Source organism: Saccostrea cucullata, unplaced genomic scaffold (assembly GCF_032062105.1).
Source record: "Saccostrea cucullata isolate Sc308-1 unplaced genomic scaffold, CSIRO_AGI_Scuc_v1 ctg586, whole genome shotgun sequence".
Lineage (NCBI taxonomy): Eukaryota > Metazoa > Mollusca > Bivalvia > Ostreida > Ostreidae > Saccostrea > Saccostrea cuccullata.
The window spans coordinates 350196-372649 of record NW_026931374.1 but is presented as its reverse complement, the minus strand read 5'-3'; the positions used below and the strand labels follow the sequence as shown (position 1 = coordinate 372649).

The 22454-nt window shown below is 34.6% G+C and overlaps 1 protein-coding gene across 3 annotated transcripts in view; it reads right to left on the bottom strand.

Moving 5' to 3' along the window:
• Positions 1–10167: 10167 nt before the first annotated feature.
• The window catches only part of LOC134232393 (mediator of RNA polymerase II transcription subunit 14-like), a 29259-nt gene continuing 16972 nt past the window's right edge, over positions 10168–22454 (bottom strand). For 2 of the 3 annotated variants that reach the window (XM_062714342.1, XM_062714345.1), the window contains 17 exons: positions 21986–22034; positions 17529–17666; positions 17057–17148; positions 16709–16858; positions 16217–16291; positions 15951–16027; positions 15618–15735; positions 15025–15267; positions 14464–14653; positions 13988–14179; positions 13448–13495; positions 12796–13001; positions 12366–12486; positions 12087–12148; positions 11755–11862; positions 11511–11645; positions 10168–11072 (listed from right to left, as the gene is read on the bottom strand). In XM_062714342.1, coding sequence (XP_062570326.1) covers positions 10836–11072; positions 11511–11645; positions 11755–11862; positions 12087–12148; positions 12366–12486; positions 12796–13001; positions 13448–13495; positions 13988–14179; positions 14464–14653; positions 15025–15267; positions 15618–15735; positions 15951–16027; positions 16217–16291; positions 16709–16858; positions 17057–17148; positions 17529–17666; positions 21986–22034 — 2241 coding nt within the window. In that variant the 3' untranslated portion in view covers positions 10168–10835. The remainder of the gene's footprint in view (positions 11073–11510; positions 11646–11754; positions 11863–12086; positions 12149–12365; positions 12487–12795; positions 13002–13447; positions 13496–13987; positions 14180–14463; positions 14654–15024; positions 15268–15617; positions 15736–15950; positions 16028–16216; positions 16292–16708; positions 16859–17056; positions 17149–17528; positions 17667–21985; positions 22035–22454) is intronic. The other variant, XM_062714346.1, reaches the window with a different exon arrangement.

Here is a 22454-nt window from a genome sequence, read left to right as displayed (position 1 = left end):
TTAGTTTGGTGATAGTTCAGACTGTTTAAGAGAAACATTTTGTAGTTAAAAGTTTAATACTCAAAGATCACCCTATATTATGAATAATGAGTGAACAGAACAGCGTGTAGGAATATCCAAACAATTACTTAAAAAAACATAAATTGTACTTATCCACGTTTGTCTGAAATTCTAACAGATAATGAAACTCGAATCCGATTGCTTTAAACCTTAAAAACAAATAAATAATAAGATGCACTTGACAACACTGCAAAGGCCTACGAAGAGCAAAACATTGCAAGAGCGTAAAACAGTTTTATATGCAATTTTCTTAAATATTAGCGGTCTTGTTATTCAAATTCATATTCGGAGAGGAAATTCAATTTCGGAAGGAGTCTAGAAAACATATTTCTTTGCAAAAAAAATGAAAGGTTTATGAGAGGAAGGAAACAGAATGAGGAAATCCTTCATGACAACATCCAAACCAATAGGCCATGAAGATTAAAGGAGTTTTAGGAAAGTTAATGTTTTGTCACACCAACAAAATTTGTCAGATCTTTCAACCTTTGACTTGTTCATTTCCCAAACTTAGAAAAACATCTATCAGAGAGTCAAAACAAGTACAGCAAATAATAGGATCTGCCATATTCCAGTATACAAAGGGTCATTCTGAAAAATGTGTTCGAAAAACAGATAGAAATTGATGAAAATGTTACGGATATGTGTTTTAATAAAAAAAGAAAATTTTAGCGAAATCATTAAGTGATAGATTTATTGTATATTGTTTGGCGTCCCTCTCGAGAATTTTTTACTCATATGGAGACGCCAACGGTGCACTTGCCGGTGGAGAGCTGCAAATTTTGTCCTATGCTCGGCATTTATAGGGCCATTGAATTGGGAGGGATCTTTTTCGTGCCAACACTTACTGCAACACGGGACCTCGGTTTATACGGTCTCATCCAAAGGACCGGTCTCTACGTCCCACAGTGGGATTGGAACCAGCGAAGTAAGGATTGACTCATTACTCCGCGACTCTAGAGCAGACGCTGTAACCACTGCGCCACGCGGGCGACTAAGTCATAGAAAAGCGGGGTTTTTTGGCTTCTTTCCGAGCCCCAATGACATTGTTTATTGAACGCTCCTCGATTTTTTTCCCTTTTGTTTCAATTTTCTTTCTTCTGCCACTACTCTATTGAAAATTGTTTTCTATCCGGCTAACCAAAAAGTGTGATGTTACATTTTGCGTTCTTGTTTTTTCCCAATCTCAACGCAAAATGTAACAACGCAAATTGTAATAATCACAATAATCTCAAATTCCCATTATTACACTATGCATTATTGCATTTTGTGGTGATCTCATGTAATGTAAAAATGTAATAACGCAAAATGTAATAATAATCTTCGAATTATGCATTATTAGATTCTGAGTTGGTTTTGACGCAAAATATAAAAACAGAAAATTTAATTATCGGGGTTTTTACATTTTGCGTTGTTATTACATTTTGCGTTGTAACAACGCATGTTATTATGTAGCACATAATAATTATATGAAAGTTTGCGTCAAAAAAACCTAATACAACTAGGAGTAAAAAAGGAACAGATCAACACTACATTGAGTGTGCAACATGTTACAACTACTCCAAATTCTACTGCATCACCTGTCACCAGCGAATATGTGAGGAGTACAGAGATGTTTACCTCTGGGAGAAGGAAAGCAGGAAACACGAGGTAATTCTTTACCAGAATAGGTTAAAAGAATTACCAACAGAAATCTGTCTTGTCCACGCGACAATAGTACTAGAGCTTTACTGTGTCTATTGCTCAGCCCCTATTTTATTCAAATGCTTTGCCACTGATCATAATGATCACCAGGTTGTTGATCTTGAGGTAATCTATAATGAAAGTCTACAACAATACCAGAAAGAACTTATCAAGATCCGAAACACTATTCTACCTTGGTGAGTAGATATAGTAAAGTATCAGAGAGAAGGAATAGGAAATGCCAAGAAGGAATTTGCTGAAATACAATTATCCATGAAAGAGAGTGCTGATGAAATTAAGGCAGCGGTGAACACTATTCTGCCTGACAAGAATGCCAAATTGGACAAAATGGAGTCCTCAGTACACTACACAAGTGAACTGCTTTCATGTAAACTAACAGAGCTTATTTCACTAAAAAAAAGAAAAAACACGCTGAAGTTTCCTGAAATAATTGAACCTGGGATACCGTCATTTTCAAAAGGTACAATTAAACAGAAAGGAATGGAAAAGTTTTTTGGCAGTATCAAGCCAGGCGCAAATAGAAAAAAAACTCAGCTAATCAAACAGTCAAAAGTAGAGATTATCATGGACAGCAGTGACCAGGAAGTACTGGAAGTTAGGTCACCGCACATCGAACACTAAGGCAAATATACTTCAGAAAATATATACAGGAAAACATGTAGAGGGATTCCATACCGTCACTAAAGAGGGAGATGTTTTATACACAGATTATGAGAAGAAAGTAAATAGTGATATAGCAATAACTGCGTTTCTTAACACTGGAGAATGGAGGCCACGATCCATCTTCTCTCATATTAACGGGGACATATTGGTTGGGATGCAGAAATACACAGCATGGAAAATTACCAGATACAGCAGAAGAGGGATGAAGTTACAAAACATTCAGAAAGATGATCTATTCGACAGTGTAAAGTACATCATGGAGAACATCAATGGTGACATTTGTATAACAAGCGACAGAGAGGTTGTAGTTTTGACAGCATCAGGAGTTCAACTGTATGGGATATGCACAGATGCCCTTGGAAATGCCATCGCCACTTTCAGGCAGACACTCTAACCACTGCGCAACGCAGGGGACTCAAACAGTGAGAGACTAACTTGATTCACTAGATCTTAGCTTTAGGACAACTTAACATAAGGAACATCTTGATCTGTACGTTCCTGGCAACTGCCACAGTCCCAGCTGGAGCCACAAAAGCGGCCTGTGGTGGTACAGTTAGACACCACTGCATGGACCACTTCATACCACTGGACTGGTTAGGACCCATCTACAACAGCAGTGGACAAGTACAAACCCTTTTCTTTGAATTGGATTACAATATGAATATTACATGTATTTTCATGCAAAAAACAAAATTATGTCACAGTGATATATATTGACTTGTAAAACTGAGTAGACTCCATTGTTTTTCATACGCTAAATATAAAAACTGAGTTTTACCACTTCCACACAGTCCTTGAGGATTCTGATGAGGATCTCCAGTATCCTACAAAATGCTCTCAGAGCCTTCACTTTGTACGGGAGACAGGCAACTTGTACAGAAACTGGCACAGTTAATCAAGATCCGTAGCTCAATTAAATTTACAGGGAATCAAGAGAGATTTTCGGGTTAAAATTATAAGGATAACAATGAATACAATATAAACAAATTAAAGCAACAAATACAAATTCAGTGGACGCTTGTTTAGTGTGAAATATATACGATACCTAACAAAATGTCTCACTTGCCAAGTACAAAACTCTAGTAATGAAATAATCAGTAATTACATTTATCATTAATAAAAAAAAGAAAGTTACACTGCCTCTAACAAAGAATTTGGCAATTTACCTTTTGTAGATGCAAAATCAGCTTTGGCCATTAGATATGCAAACACCACTTGGCAATACAAGTCAACTGACTATGGCCATACAACTATGATTTTGTATTAAATTATTGTTTACCTTCTGATATAGTTTACAATTGTCATTTGATATCAATTGAGAATGACAATTTTTTTCTGGCAGAATTTCAACATCGACAACTAAAGTGAATCCACCACTCCAGTTATTACATCTGGCCATTTTATACCTAAATTATCTTATGTCAATTATGTTTTAGAGGCTCTTCAGGCAAGAATCCTTCTCTGAGCATCATTTGTTTTCTGAACTAACATTTATTAATGGCAAAGATCGATAGATCCTGGGCGTTTATTGTTTCTGTCCTGTCTGTTTGTCTGTTTTCAGTTGTCCAGCTCTTTGACTGCAAACTTTAACTTTCTCAATAAATTTTAAACTATCAACGATATAGATACCTCGTATTTGGTATCCATACTCCATTAATTTAGCTCTTGCAAAATGCACCGTGGTCAATTACCTTATGACCCTCACTATGACCTTTATGCTGAAAATAGATTTTTGTCTGCAACTTTTAACCTTCGCAATATTTTTTCAACCATAAGAGATATAAACTTCATATTTGATATTCCTACTTCCTATTTGATATCCCTACTTAAGCTCTTTCAAATGACACCAAGGTATATATCCTTTTGACCTTGATTGTGACCTATACATGTACGAGGGTTGTCCCGTAAAATCGTGGACGAGTTGTCTAGTTTGAAAAATAAACATCACTGCGTTCTGAAATGTTTACTATTATTTAGTACATGTAAATATTTTAGTATACATAGCAAATTTCAGATAAATATATGCATACATAAACAAATTATGAGATTGTATGCCATGTATTGTATCACCTTACGGCGCAAGGTTTATAAGATCAAAGTGTCTAAATAAGCGTCATGTTTTATCTTGGCTGAAAATGAATTTGGATGAGTCGATGAGTCCGACTTAAATTTAGGAATTTCATTGATACACATTCTTTTGTCTCCATAAACAGTCAAAGAACCAATATTGGCACCAGCATGCGATCTTCTGAAGATTTATTATTATAAGTTGCAAACAATATATCGGCTGTATACTGTGACAGCGTCTTTTGCTATATAACAATGGGAGTTTGTCCCTATGTTTTGTACTCCCCGGGGTCTCAATCAAAAAAAAATTTCATTTCATTTCATTTGTATACTTAAGATACGGTGATATTTTTATAATCGTTTTTCTTCTATGGTCATTTCAAGTCTCTTAAGGTGTCATTACAACATCGAAATAAAACTGAACTGCTCTCCGGTGCGCCATAAAGAAATAAAACGTCGCCATTTTTCGTGTGTTGTGTTTACAACTACCTCATTTCGAGATAGTCGAGAAACTGCCAAAAATTAACCAAATGTCTTGAGCTTTTTACAAGGACTACAAAATTGAATGTGAAATTGAATTTGGATAATTTTAATCCAAATCATATGTATTCAAAACTTTTAGTTTGAATTCAAACTTGTGTATTCTTTGATAAAACCTTGGTTTTTTGACCGTGTGCCGTAAGAAAATACCCCGTGCTCATTCAAGCATAATAAAATCTTTATTTTTGTCTATATTTTATGAAAAAAATTAATCATGCACTTAAATATGATAAATTAACATTTACTGAAATTTTCAGCACACACAAATGCTAATGTACTAGTATTACAGTGTATACCAAAGTGCCAAAAAATAAGTCTAATAATGCAGCTTTGAATACATCATACAAATAAGAGTGTTGTCCAGTATTGTGTAGCTGAAATATTTTCTAGATTTTAATTTTTCTTTTTAAAATTTTCATGGTGAAGGTAATTTTGATCTTGGTTACAATCCAAAAGTCTCAACATGATTACTTGAGTGAAACATATAGAAATAAGGAACAGTATTCAAGATCGAAGTCCCAAACAAAATGATATATGAGCAGAACAATCACGAACTTCCAAAACATCAGAGGTGGGATCAGGTGCCATGGAGGAGTGAGCATTCCCTCCCAACCGGTCAAACACGCTTTGTGCTCCTTGTCATGATCGGGAAATAACGGGAAAATCCGTTGTCAATTCAGTGTATAAATATTTGACTAACAATTAGTATGAAATACATCAGTCAGCATTTGATTCAATATTCAATTGATTTTGCTGACAAGATCATTGTATAGACCATAGAACTTTCAAAATCATGACTTTAAATGAGATTGCTTATATTCTTGTTTCATCAACTTGTTTGTCAATAATTTACCGCATTTTAGAAATCTTTCATTTTAGAACATTAGTACTTGACTATCGAGTCAACTGAGATATATAAATTCTGTATTCAGTTGATGAAGGTACATGTATATTGCTGCATTAGTAAGGGAAGTTGACGATAGAGAATTTAAAGTCATCACGTTTATCATAGACCTTGGTTTTTAGATTACCATTAACGTCTTTTCAATTAAAATATCCATTATAATGAGAATCGTCGATATAGCTTACTGATGTGTTGAAGGCCACAGCAAGTGTTTCCTTTTCACCCATAAGATTTTGTACAAATTCTGCTTCATATGAATATATATAAAAATAGGTCTGCTAATAACGGTACGCAGTTGATACCCATGGGAATTCCAATAGATTTTTGGAAGCCCTGGTCTCTAAAAAACCACCTAGATATTGTCAATCAGAAACTCAAGCATCTTTTTTATCAACTTCAGGGTTCTTGTGTGTACAAGCTGAATGTTCTTAACAAAGTAATTTTGCAAATGACTAATGACAAGTAAGGAAATTTACGAGCTCCATTTTTATTGAAAAAAAAAGTGGCAGTTGTTAATAATATCAAAATGCCTGGACTTTACTTTATCGTCGGGAAATGATCAAGCTGAAAAGTCATAAGATTTTAATTTGTTGATTTTTGTAAAATATTGTGATTAAGTATCCACATCTGATTCACACCATTTCTTGAATATATTGTTGCACAGTACTTTGGAAGTTTCTCCTTCACTGTTGTTACATGTAATAGCTAAGTAAGGAGTGAAAAAGAGGTTTGGTTGAACATCTGCTGGAACCTGCTATTTATCTTTGTTGGTAAGGATTCTTATGAAGTACATTTATTGGGCGAAGATAATGAACAGGGATCAATCCAGTACATACAACCTATCGTGATCTACCGGACAGATGATTTTGATAAGTACCAGAAATGTAAAATATTTTCATAAGCTCTGTCTTCTCACACGGTCAACCTGCTCTAATCATCTGCATTCATATTTGCATTTCAAAATAAATTATCCTTTAAAAAATTTCCAATTATATAGTAAGACTGTTCATTTTCCCAAAAACTGTCATAGATGAGCAATAATACACATGTATCTCCATTGTTAAGGACCTTCTACACAAGTGCCAATTTTTTTTTGACTTTGAGAAAATTATATTGTATAAAGGAGTTAATATTGAGGTTATTTATGTAATTTTCAATGTATGGTGCGTGGCATTTACCCCCGGGAAAAATGTTCAAACACAACACAGTATCACTGAATAGAAATCACTGTTAATTACTTCAATAGAGAAAATACATGCAAATAACATGTTCAATTAATTTATCTTGGCTTTTTAAAATGTTAAGATTACTAAAATTAATTACAAATTAAATGATGTATTGTAAATTTCAATTTTTTAGAATTTAGATCTAAGGGCAGATCACTCTAACTTCAGAAAAATACCTTAGAATAAAAACTCTTTAGTGTGTAGTGTAGAGAGGGTTCTTAAGTCGTAATACCGCACTTGACGTACAAATTGTTTTTTTTTTTTAATGAGAGTTGAATGGCGTAATCTAGATTATTATTATTCTTAAGTCAATCCTTTATTTGCTTGTAAACATTAACTTAAGATTTTGTATTATTCAAGGTTTGAGGATATGTTGTATAAATAAACGAAAAGACAGCAAAATGGGGAGTCAGAAGTGAACAATACATCATGAATATGTATTACGTACCGTAATTGACTGAAATTGAAAAAGTATAATTGAAATTACATGGTATTTTTTCCGAGTGATTAATTAAATTGAATTAAAGTAATTAGAAAGATGTTTAATTACAAATTATTTCCAAAAATGTAATTATTACATTCAATTACAATTACTTTTTTCAATAACCCCATCCCTGTTACCATCTCTTTACGTATTTTTGGGGTACTTTTTGTAACCAATTAAGGCTTCACAAGATAAAAATAATATTTATGGTATGAAGCGGTTACAAAAAATATTCTATGAATGCATGTGGTGTCAGAACTTTGAAAAAATCATCGTTTTTAAAATACAGCAGAAATCATGTGAGTAACAATTTTTTATGCATAACAGAAGCTCTTTCTTCCTGCTAGTCTTGATAGTTAAGGTTTATTTCAAAGACTTATGGTAATAGTAATTAAAAAAGCTGTTATTTGCACTCAATTTGATTGATTGATTGTATATTGTTTAAGGTCAAGATCTAGTAATTAAAAGGTGCCAACAGATTCTTCAAATTTTAGAAATAAATTATAATAATAATAATGATTGGATTTATATAGCGCTTTTCTAGCATAAATGCTACTCAAAGCGCTTTACAATCATTATTACCCCAGCAGACCTAAACAAACCAGAATCTTTCTCAGTGCAAGCTGCCATTATCAGCGCTAGAACACTAACAGTCTGACAATATCTTTCACTGTCTATAGCCAGGTACCCCTTTTACACTTGGGTGGAGTGAGGAAATTCGTGTTAAGTGCCTTTCCCAAGGACACAACGTCGACTTGCCGTGGCCAGGATTCGAACTCACAACCTTTAGGTTTGGAGTCCGGCACCTTAACCACTAGACTACCGACGCCAATTCCTTTGATGATGCCTTATAAGTTAAGCTTGTTCAAATGGGGTGTTTCGGGGCATAATTTTTAGGTAAACAAGATGAAAAATCATGATTTAAACTGTCATTTTCAATGGAAAATTAAGAATTCCCGTCACGAATATGGGACTTTTTCCCATATCAAAGACAATGTATCCAGATAGCCTACAGTCTCTCAGAAAACGGTAATTTGTATGTTCTTGGCCTCTTCTTTAGAATAATGTCAATTTTAATATAGGTATCGGGACATTTTTTCATGTAATTTCAAATTGAATTCCCTGAAAATACTTTATTTTCTACATAATTCTATAAGAGCCGTAAAGTACGGGAAAAAGAAAGTTGAAAGTGATTATGACGTCATAATGGATTTAGCACCAAAAAGTTAGTCTAAAGACATTTACTAGATCTTGACCCTAACGTCGGTCTGAAGAATTCGTCACTCATATGGAGACTTTCCGGTAGATAGCTGCAAATTGTTATCCTATACTCGGCGCTCAGGGCCATTGTAACTTAATAAGCAAATAAATTATAATCTTTATTGATGTATAAATTTTGTTCAGTGTAATATTGATGGAATAATAATTGATATTAGTAGTATATAGAGCAACGACCATTTATATCCTTAATTATGAATTTGTTTACAAACTCTACAGGGTTGATTATAATAAGGGAAACGTCTTCACTTAACGGACAATTTGTTTTTATGATACGTTGTTCACCAACTTTGACACTCTCCTATCAGACTGTTGAGGATGATGCACCGATCTAATTTACTAAGGAATGTGCAAGTTTTCCGTTGTCCACATAAATAAAGGACATTGTAGTATCCTATAAGGAGATGGGGAAGAGAACTTTCGTGAGGGGCGGACTATATCAGTGACTCTCCAATTAGCTATTTGTTGCGACCAAATATGTGATTCCTCTCATAAAAAGTTGTGTATCAATAGCTTTCACAATCTTGGCTCCGAGATATGGAAATAACGAACAGTATTCAATCTCAGGGTCCAAAAAACAATACAAAACAAGAGCAGAGCAAACACAGACTTCCGAAACATCAGGGGTGGGATCAGGTGTCATGGAGGAGTGAGCATCCCTGCCAACCTTTTCATTCACCATTGTTTTTGCTGTTACTTTACAATAAAACTATAAACCTACAAAAGTCTTTTAATTCAAACACATTGACAATTGTGTTTTACCATTAAGCAGGGAGGGATCTTTTTCATGTCAGCACCTACTGCGACATGTGAACTCTGTTTATATGATCTTATTCAAATGACCAGTCTCCACGTCCCACAGCAGGATTCAAACTCGCCATGTAAGGACCAACTCCTTACAGCTCACTCAAGCTGGCTATTCCACCAAGGATGTAAACTATAAACCTACTTTCCTACTGGGTCACTATTCTGCAGAAACAAAATTTCTGTTCAATCTGTGGGTAGAAAATTAGTCCCATATGGTTAAAAAAAATAATTTTAACTTTACATATTTATTTTTTAATAAAACATGAGTAAAGCAATAAATGGACAGCTATAAGCATCAGTATATTTTTTATTCAAACAATTAGTACAATTAATGTACATCATCATATATTTTTTAGTTCACATCCTCCAAAAATTTCAATCCTATCATTAAAATATAAGAGAAATAGAGTCTTATCAAATTATCAGACTGAGTCTTATTTCACTTTTGATCAAATGCTTTGTACATTTAATGTTCCTTGCAAATAAAACAGCTTAACAGTTAATTCACGAAAACGTAACAGATTACTAGTTTATAAATCACATCCATAGAAAAATACAGATCTTTACATAGCCTTATGGCAGCACTATACGAATTGTGTTTTTAAATAAGCAGGATAATTTAATGCAGCTGTGATTACATAACCATAACTCTTTTTATTGCTTGACTATTGTACACTCTGTGGAACATTAAAGAAAAACAATAACATTGTTGTCCTGGATAACCGATAGCTTTAATTGAAGCTATTAAAGACTAGCCATTGTGCCTTTGTTATAAGATTTGTTTCATTAATACAGCAGGGAACAGCCTTCACTTAGCACTCTAAGCAAGTAAGAAGTTTTCTAGAATCTGTGAAATTTTATGTATGTAAGGCTTATAAAGCCCTGCACTATACGATCAGATTTGTCATAATTTGTTGTACTGTGGGGTACAGTATACACTCAGCACTCTGTGCATGGTAGAAGTTCTGTAGGAGCTGTGACATTGTTTAATGTGTTATAGATTAAGATTAGTCATGATGTGCTGTACCGCGGGGTACAGTATACACTCTGCACTCTGTGCGTGGTAGAAGTTCTGTAGGAGCTGTGACATTGTATGATGTCTGTGTTATAGATTAAGATTAGTCATGATGTGCTGTACCGCGGGGTACAGTATACACTCAGCACTCTGTGCGTGGTAGAAGTTCTGTAGGAGCTGTGACACGGCCATGTAAGCGGGGGTCTGGGGCTGCCCCCTGACGGGGTCCATGTGTTGTATGGTGTTGGCGCTGATGTCATACAGGAGGGGGACGATGATAGACTGGGGCTCCTGGCCAGACGGGGGCTGGATACGGGTGAACTGGATCTAAAAATATTACAATTACAGTTTTAATTACTGAAGATCTCTAAATTTTCACAACACCTTATTTTCGCGAGATAGTCATTGTCTCTTGATTAGCAAGACAAAATTTTCACGAATTTCGGTTTTTGCCCTATATAATCTTAAGGAATACTATTATATGCAAGAATTTAATTTTTGCGAGCACATTGTCTTGCGTAATTACGCGAAAATGAAGTTCTCTCGAATAAGAAGTGATTTACAGTAGTTATAATTTTAAATTGTGAGTCACTCCTCTTGCTGGATTTTATATATTTTGAGAACTTAGAGTAATACAACAAGCAATATCAAATCATTTCAGGTTTATTAAAGAGAATAATCTTTCAAAAAGTATATTAATGAAGAGTTCCATTGGACAGACAGGAACTCATTTCTATAACATTCTGAAACATTCTCTTAACTTACCATGAGTAACATCTTGATCTGTTTGTTCTTGGCTACTGCGGCGGTCCCTGCTGGAGCCACAAACGCCGCCTGTGGTGGTACAGTTAGACACCACTGCATGGACCACTTCATACCACTGGACTGGTTAGGACCCATCTACAACAGTAAAAATAAAATAGACTTCTACGACTGATGTAGTGATATTATTGACTTATGAAACTAAGTTAATTTTTCTGACTTTTCAAAACAGAAAACATCATAATACCAGTTCCAGTCTCATGAGTTGAACACAGTCTTTGAGGATTCTGATGGGGGTCTCCAGTATTCTACAGAAGGCTCTCAGGGCGTTCACTTTGTACGGAGGACAGGCAACCTGGACAGAAACAAGCAAAATAGTTAAAGATCCATTGCTCAAAAAATTGACAGACAATCAAGGTAGCTGACACGGTCAGGTACTTATTACAATCACTTTCATCTAATGTGTTTCATAAATATATTTTGATAAACAGCCAAACTCAGTGAGATACATGTAAGTTAAACTATGAACTGAATCAGGATATATCACAAACTGATATCAGTATGATGTATTTATTGTACCTTGGAATCAAAGTACTGCTGGATGATGTTAAGGACTTCCATACTCCACTGATCTCGATGTTCTAAAAAAAAATTAAGGTCAGCTGTGAGAAATAATGCAGTATAATAAACAAATAAAAACGAATATTTAATAGCACTTTAACTTGGCTCCAAGATGTTTCAAAATAACAAGAGGAATTCTCATATATGAAGCTCAAGGGGCTGAGATCATAAATAAATGGCAGGAAAAAAACAAGTCCTTGCACTAAATGGGCCCCTTGTCAGATAAGATGATATTACCTGGTACTGACTGAACATTCATATGAAGACTCTGTAGGTTGTTACTAAAGCTGACATGGAACTGTAATGTCTCTACTTTAAATGAGATTATGTTGGGATCAGTAGAGCGCATCGGGGTCAGCTGTAAAAAGATCATCTTACAGAATTAATGGAACAACAACACACATGACATGAACCATGGAGGGAATATAAACCAGCTTAAAGCTCATGTGGCCAAAGTAGCACTACCATACAAATAAATGAAGCATATACACTTAATATATACCTGGTGCAGTAAAATCAGTATCAATTTATAGAATAATAAACCTAGCTATATCATAGGACTGTCAAATGTATGACATGTATATTTTCTTCTTATTCCCTTTTATGGAGTGAAATCAACATTAGTGTGTATTACTCAGAATCTGTAGCCCTATTTCTGCTGACTTACGGATTCAGACTGGATCAGCCTGGGGAGATTCCTCCTTAAGTACACACTCCCCAGGAACCTCTCCAGGGGGGAGGACGATATAGTGTAGGGGAGGGACTGAGATCTGTTGGGGGTCAAGAGGGTGTCAAAGGCATCATGGGATAGCAGGGTGGGGATGGACGCAGCCCAGGCTCGCTGTGGAAGCATTCTGGTGGTGTGACTCAGCACTGTAAAGGAACAGTTACATGTTTAATTAATGATGATAATTATATGCAATCATATTTTAAATTCAAAAACTGAAATTGATTTAATTAGAAATTACAATTGTAATGCAATTGCATTTACATGGCAAATTAAATGCACTGAAGGAAAAATGAAACCCAGATTTATTGTAGAAAGTCTGAAAGTAGGTTTTGTATACATGTACATGCAATTTTTTCACTTCAGAACTTAATGGTAAGATATGACCAAAGTTTCTAACCATGTTCACAAGACTTTTAAAGTTATATACAAGAAACAAAAGTCTGAGTTTGATTAGTGTTACAGTAGCTTCTAGTTGATATTCAGAAATCTGAGAAGAGAATGCCTTTTACCAAGCCATATTGAGAATTAAAGGTTTGATGCAGCTTTAAAATTAATCTCAATGTCAAAGATTTTAGTTTTACAAACTTACAAGAATTAATCTCATCTCTAAAATTCCCCAAATGTTTAGGGAGAAACTCTGAAAATATTCCATATTAAAAAGTAAAATAATTTTTAGCAGCAATCACTTTTATTTTTTCTGTATTACATGTGAGTATTCCTATCTTTATTTTTGTTATTTATGATTTAAATAACAACAACAAATTATTAGTACATGTTATATTTTCAAATGATATTAACAAAGAAAATATTATAATTTGATTTTGTAGCACTGTTGCTCTCTGCATTTAATTAAGACCACTTTCTGTCCTCTGTTCTCTATAACCTGATACACTAAAACACATATTCTTGCCAAGACCCGTCCTGTAGATTTTCTATGGTCTCTGATATTTCCTGTAGACATATACCATACCTAGTTGATTCTTGTGACCTTGACATCTTACCGACCTGTGACATTTTATATCTTACATGTAGATATGCTATGATGTCATCCCTGTAGATTTACTGCTGCAAAACTTAGAAACTGTGACCTATATGATACCTTACCTGTAAATTTGAATTAAACTCTCACCTGTTGACTTGCTGTGATCGCCGTCCTTGACCTGTGTCTGGGGGGAGTGTAGTGCGGGGTTTCCCGGGGAGTGGGCGGTGTGTCTAGAGGCAGGGGAGGGGCCAGATACTGAGGGCGAGTTAGGCCAGTTCCTCTGTACTGGGGACGGCATGGCAAGACTAGCACTGGTGAAAGGCGACCCCACATCTAAACCTGACACAGATAATCATATCGTATAGTAACTGTTACATAAGACTAGCACTGGTGAAAGGTGACCGTACATCTAAACCTAATAGAGATAATCACATCAACACTTAACACAGATTATCATGTTCTTTACTTCAATAAATTTTATCTTCACCCTCTGAGAATATACATTAAGATGTTACTTCAAATTCTTGCAAAAATGTATAAAAATATAGAGTTTATTAGGAGTACCTTCAAGTAAGTAAAATACATGTGATAAACACCTAAGTATAAAATCATTCAGTCCTTACCTTGTGGTCCCATGAATCCTGACGCTGGACTCTGCATGTGTATCCCCAGGGACTGTGGGGAGGGGGCGGGGACGAAAGCACTGGACCCTGGGGAGGGGACGTGGAGCTGAGGGTTCCCCGGGGACCCAACATTGAGCAGGGTACTGGGGGAGGGGGTGCCAATCAGAGCGGTGGAGGGGGAAGGGGTCACCTGTAACAAAGACAAACAGTCCTTTTAATTAAATCATAGAAAAATCGCTTGGTAAATACATATTGAATTCTAGAATTAAAATGTTTCTACATGTACTAGCAAGTTCTCAAGCATTTACAAAAAAGGTTTTATCAAAGTGTCGAAAGTTTGAGGATTTTGATACTTTGAAATACGACGGGTGAAACTTTGATGCTTTAATTTGTAGAATATAACAGTGCTGCTAAAGAAGTCTGTGAAATTTATCATGATAATAGAAAATTTTCACAATTTTACCTTTGTCAATTTTCAACTTTGTCATGGTTTTCACATTTATAGTAAATCCTCATATCTGTTCCCATGAATACAATCTTACAAAAGTTTAGATCACTTACCCCTGATATCCGGGCAGCACTGGGTGAGGCTGGTGTGTGGGGGTTGGAGGGTGGGGTCATGGGGAACCTGAGGCCTGTCTCCCTCTGTCTAGATGCCGGGGAGCCAGTAGAGGGGGGCTGGGAGGAGAGACTGAAGATGTCTATAGAGTCCATGGGGGAGGGTGGATTGTCGTCCTCTGTAGTGGACATGCGGTGGGTGTGTCTGCCTGTTATAGCATCATCCACGTACTTGTTCAGGAAATGCTGAAAAATACATTAATAAAAGATGTATAATCAAAGTGTGTTTTAAATGGTTCAAAACATTACATACAAAGAATAAATTTTATTTTTAATTAACTCTCATTTCAAATTATACAATTCATGAAGACATGAGAATTAGGTTACCTTCGGTCTAATCAAATATTAAGCAGATATTCAATACAGTTCACTAAATAATTCACACAGCAGACAATCACTTATTAAATCTTGGGGATTCTTATTTAACACTCATGTTTAAAGGTAAATGTTCTTGAACTTGACCATAGACAACTGATCTTGAACAAAGATGGCTGACCTTGACAATAGATGACTGACCTTGAACATAGACAACTGACCTTGAACATAGATGTGGGACTGAATCCATCCACAGCCTTGCTGTTGTCAAACAAACTGTATGCCCCGTCTCTAACGGAAACAATCTTGTTACTACGGAAATGGACATCAATACATGATCTGACAGGTGTTAAAGAAATGATAACAAAAGAGCATTGGATTTCATGAAAATTAAAAAAAATGCAGCAAAAAAGATACGTATCCTAGAACAGAAAATTAAGTTTACATTAAAACATCTATGATTTTTGCACAGACAACTTCACATTATATCTACAGTGATATGAAATGCATTAAATCGTTGCCTGGGTGTACATGACATGTGAACATAAGGATACATATTCCTGAATGCTATTCGTACATGGGTAGTAGACTGTGGAATCACTGTAAAACTCTGCATTGGCTGCTTCACGTTCTGTTAAATAAAAACAAAGATTTGCATGTTTGAGAGTTTCTTATGGATCAGTATACAGTTATAATAATTTAGAAAGCTTAGTGACTTAAACCAGAAGAAATGAATATACTGGAAAAGTTTGTTAAAAGTAACAGGCTGAATGATGTCTGATCTACAATTTATTAGAAGCTACATTGTTTTATAACTTACGGTAGCAGCAGCCTGTACCAGGGACATACTCAGTTTGTTAATGGAGGACATCGGGGCCCACGTCTCATGGAGAACCTACAGGTACAGGTATGTAGAAATAAGTCAGGTTACTCTTTACTTTGATGTATTTGTTAGTGACTGTGAAGAAGTGGGCTGGGTAGTAATAGATGGATATTATTTGACATATTGTGGTAGCTGAATGATTCTAACAAATAATGTGAGTTTGAGGGCTGAAGACTTTATGCGTCAGGAGCTTGTCCTTGTGAACATTGTGTGTTCCTTCCTCAAGTGCTGTGTATATATGGACTAAAATGATATTAGTCACCGAAGTATGAGTCAGAGTGAGAGAAAAAAGGTTGAGCCACTGAAGTAGTGAGATTTTCATATGTCAGTAGAAAGTATCAGTCTTTATGATGTGGTGATTGTGTGCACCTGTGGAATGGGTGAGATAAAAAGTGTTTGCTCAGAGGCATGGGGGCCAGGGTGTCTTACCTGACATATCTGTGCCAGTGAGCGAGTGTGGTTGAGCTCCCGCTGGAACTGAGAGAGAAGTATGGTGTGTGGATTGACTGTCGTAGAACTACCCACAGTCCCCAGGGTCACATTAAACTGCTTGGCATCACCCTTCCACTGTATGTTTATCTACAAATACAAATTGTAAACAATTGGAACAAATACATAGTCACAATCTAGATGATAAAGAAATCCTTGTTTCAAGCTTTTTAATATGTTAAAAAGTTAAAAAGGGTTCAGTTGTGTATATTTATTACAAAAGTTTAACAAGTTATTCGAAATCAAGATTTACATTATGATTGAAGTTTTTACTGTAAGACTATTTACCAGACTAGTTCTGTTAGGTCCGTATAACATTGACAGTTTACGATAATCATAGGAATATATGTCTACTGTTGATCCAAGCTCTGTCCTCACATCTGAAATAAAGTGATGTGATATTTAATATAGTAATCATATTAAATAAAGCAAACTTTATAAAGAAGAACTACACATTCCATCATTAATTGTGATACAGTGGACCTTCAGATATCCGGTTGCCAGATATCCGGATGCTCCAGCATCCGGACGATTTTTCATGGGAACGAATTTTTTAAAGTCTATTTTGTCTTGTTTAACTGGTGATTCAGATATCCGGATGCTTCACATATCCGGACAAATAGACTGGGAACCAAAGCGTCCGGATAAATGAGGGTCCACTGTACTTCAAAAATCACATCTCGATTGCAAAATCACTGGTGATTGAATTCTCTAATAATTTTGTCTAATACTTATTCCAAGAAAACACATAGTCACATACCTGTGTACATTTCTGCAAAGTCGTGAACAATACTATACAGGTGACAGATGCCTGCCCACTCATCCAGGATGTCCTTGACCACTTTCTTCAGGTTATCTATATTTAGCTCCATCATGATGTGAACTCTCTGTACAGGACCTGCCAAAAGTAGTCATTCAAATTCTGTATGTAGTTTCTTGAGTCTTTTCTATTAATAAATTATATCCTTGATTAGTATAAAATTGCTACATGTATCACTACTAAGTCAGAAACGTACTGACATTCCCATTTTTTACTGACAAACTTAGAAAATTACTGACATTGTGCTGTCGTTACTGTAAAACTTAGACAATTACTGACCTTTTCACTGCTGGTACTGATAAACTTAGAAAAGTGCTGACAATCTTAGTCGGTGCTGATAAACTTAGACAATTACTGACCCGTTTACTGTCCCTGCTGAAAAACTTAGACAAGTGCTGACATTTACAGATAATTACTGTCCCTATTGTTCTCGCTCTCGGGGAGGCTGCAATGGTGTGAAAATGACTGTGTGTTATACTTTGCATAAATTAAAAACAGTCTTATTTTAATTTTTGATGAAAAAAAAAATCCCAGGCAGTTATCATTTTTTTAATCTAAATATTATTGACATCTGTAAAATAATTCAGAATATGATTTGAAATTAACTATGAGTAAATCAAGTTTAAATTTATGTGTTGAATATATCTATCCCTGTTTAATTAAAGTATTAAAATTAATTAATCATCAAGTTAGTTTTCATCTATTTATTTCTTTGCAGACAGATATCTGACTTTAATGTTGAGACCCCCCCCCTTGTTTTCACGATCGGAAAGCTAGTCGTATCAATTTTCTTTTCACAAACAGGACAGATTTCTCTTGTTAAAAAAGGAAATCTTCTAAATATTGAATAATTACTGATCTTTATTAGGTAATTTAGTTTCCTAATGTTCTCGGACATCTGTACAAGTCATATAATTATATACCCCTGTTTAAGATTTCCGGTGTCCATTTGCTCATACGGGAGTTCCCTTATTGAACAGTACAGTGTTCCATATATAAACTTGTACTATGCCTTGTCGATTTTGTTACTGAAAACATTATATCTAAATGAATGGTTGGTTGATCGATTACGCAGGGTTCATAAGTACCCAATGTCTGTAAGTCCGACACTAATAAATAATTATCAGACTAGTAATAAAAATTTATGTACTAGCAGTTATAGAAATCTTACGGAAAATATTTATATTTACTAGGTCAGCGGTAATTAGCAGTAGCACCATTCTCAAATATTTTTCTTCTCTCTCTCCCTCCCTCTCTCTCTCTATCTCTCTCTCTCTCTCTTAAAGATACAAACAGTATTGACACTTTAACTTACTTAAATACTTGAGAAGTGCTGCGTTTATTCACATTGCCGAGGGGATTATCACTATTTAGTTTTTAAACTTAATCTTCAAGTATTTTTAATCATGAATCAATTTTAACAAAAATAATTATTATATTACATGTTTTGTACCTTCCATTTTCCCCCTGTAGCTATCGGTAAATTTGAATTATTTTAATTTTATGTGCTGATATTAAATTTCATCTCATTAAAGTAGGTAGGCGTAGGGTGTTGTGATGTTAACATACTAATAATAAGGCAGAATGCGGACTTGTCTAGTAAAATATTTTACGAAGTATTGAAAATTGGAAGTCATTAGTCCGTCGAACCAGTGCTCACAAATATTTATTTCGAACCCTCTAGCATACATGTATAACCCCCCCCCCCCCTTCTATGCACTCACATTGCATGAAAAAAATCTAGTATACCGGTACTTGAATACGATTTATAAAAATGTTTAAGTTTTTTGAATGATGCAAATTTCTTTGTCCATTTGATCAATTTATACCCGTCCCGTAATCGTTATTTATTTGATTCAGGTTTCATTAACATCTTTCCTTTTCATAAGATTAAGATTATTCGCTAACTGTAGGTTCCCACTATCATCCGTGACGAGATACCATTCATCTCTCTCTCTCTCTCTCTCTCTCTTTCTCCAAAAAATCAATATCGACCCAGGCAAAGTTTAAAATACATGTATAGTTAAACCCCGGCTGATTTTTTTTATTGTCATAATACTGCTGCATATAAATTGTGTTTGATTTTTTAATTGAAAATATACTATGAACTTTTTTATTTGATTAATAATCAAACAAATTCCTCACTCCACTGTCCCACACACACACATTAACACGACTTAACAAAAAATATAAGGAACCAGTAATTTTTACAAAACTTTGGATGTAATGTACCCCTTCTCATATATTTATTTCTGCTTAAATCTTTAAACAATTTGTGCCTTTCCCCGGTTGGTTTTGACATCAATCTTCTTTTTCATTAATCGTTAATTTTATCTTACGTCGGTATATTAAAAAAAATATTTATTTAATCTAAGAAGAGGTTGAAGGATTGTAGATTGCATATTTGTATTACGTATGTGTTGGTGTTGAATTTCTCAAATTCAAACTGTCTTGAAGAAGAGTCTACCTGTCGCCGTAATGTTGCGTAACTAACTTCCAGTGAAATCTGGCGAGTGTTCTTCTGTATAATGCTGCAGTGACACCTATTGTCTTCTTTACCCGCTACCGTACACACTCGGATCGCCTCAGGCGATTTCTTCTACACACAGGTGCTTCACAGAGTTTCCGATTGTATGTTGAATGATTATGTAATTGGGCTGGATACCAGGTAAACGACTCGAATAAAAAGCACAGTGTTACTGTAAAATCATGATACTGGTTTCAATACCGAACAAAGCTATGAAACGCCGATTTATTAAGTTTATTAAATTTATTAATTTTTTTTTACCTAAACAGATAAAAAGGAGTACAAACTTAAACGCAGTATTAATGTTACATCAAAAGTTTAAATCTAAAGTTTAAACTTATCTATAACTATCTTTCCGATCTGGTCTCTAATAATAAAGTTCATTGAAATTCTAAAGATTTGATTCTGTCTTTTTAGATCTATTCTGTGATTGTGAGTTTTTCACATCAGCCACAGCTAATTCCCCAATTAATCACATTGGTCGAGAAAACCAGAGGGTGATATTAATTATGTGTTCTACTTTATTAAAATAAATAAGTACGTGTTCATCGTTCTTCATTTAGTTCGTCCCCCCCCCCCCCATTTCAATTTGAAAAGACAGAAAGAAATTAGATTCATGTGAACGTCTACCGACACTCTAATTGAAAAGAACATTCAAATAAATTTCTATCAAAGTTTTGTTTCAGGAGTATGCATAGACAAAAGATGATAATATAAAATGTCATAGTTTTTTATTTATTTGAATTAATATAACACTTCCAGGTGGGGATCTAGAAAATCCAGATTCGAAAATCAGGTAAAAGATGTACATTATTTTAAAAGAATAATGCGGACAGTAACTAAATCAATGAATATCAAAGGATCAATGATCAATGCAGGCCCGTAGCCCCCCGCCCCCCCCCCCCCCTTGCCCAATGAATCAAATAATAAGTCTTTTTTTTATTTAAATCCTCCGACTGTCTTTTAATTTTGGTTTCTTCTTGCAAATGCTTGGATTCGGGTATGTTTGACTGCACAAAAAAAATATGGGCGGCCTCCACATCATTAAAATTTTTACATAATATGAAAACTATAACAAACGCCTTTCCTCAAAAGGGGACACCCAGGGCCTCACCGCGCGCTATGAGTTTATTGAAATTATTCAAACTAATTTGAATAAATTGAATTAAAATTGAACAAAACACATCTAACCTAACAGTTTAATTCTTCAAATTAACATTAAAGAAAGTCAGGGAGTCAATGTTTATTAAGAAAATATTATAAAATGCATGTCAAGTAATAACATTGTTTTATTATAAAAAGGAAAAGACCTCTGTAAAATTTCATATCTCACTACTAAAGGAAGATTTTTATTTTGTTTTACATTGCTTATCTTTTTGAAGGTATTGAAATTTTATCCCTTCTCTTGAAAATATTTTTTTTACAAATCAATTTTGTATAAATAGATCAAAGAAGCTTTTTTTTTTTTAAAGATATCATCTGGACATAGTTAAAAATTATATGAAAAAACAAATAAATGAAATAATAATCTATAGTAAAATAAAAAAAATCAATTTCACACCACTGCAGCCTCCCCGAGAGCGAGAACAATAGGGACAGTAATTATCAGTAAATGTCAGCACTTGTCTAAGTTTTTCAGCAGGGACAGTAAACGGGTCAGTAATTGTCTAAGTTTATCAGCACCGACTAAGATTGTTAGCACTTTTCTAAGTTTATCAGTACCGGCAGTAAAAAGGTCAGTAATTGTCTAAGTTTTACAGTAACGACAGCACAATGTCAGTAATTTTCTAAGTTTGTCAGTAAAAAATGGGAATGTCAGTACGTTTTTGACTTAGTAGTGTATATAATATATTCTAGGAGTATATTTTACCTTGTTCCTTTCTGTTTGAACTTTCCAATGGTGGCTTTGAGAACAGAAACTGAAAAAAGAATATACAAACAATAAAAAAATGTACATTTGATATGAGGGCTATTCCAGAAAAAAAATGTATGGGGGGGGGGGGGGGGTGGAAGGCACTTTTATTTTTACCCCACCACCCATACATTTTTAATTGCTTTCTCCCCCACCACCCATCAAATTAAAAATGCCTTTAATACAACCACCCATCTAAATTTAAAACAATTTTTTCAAGAAATGTGTTTTAAGTTATTTTCATGTATATATAAAATAAAATTTTATGTACCGGTACTTTTTTCAAGCATTTGCACTTTATGCAACTTGAAATGAGTGTTTGCTTTTGGAATGTATCCAAACAATAGACTCAATTAAAAAGAAACAAAATAAATATGATGCAAATCTAAATATTATGCACAAAACTTTAATTTTTTATTACTTTGAA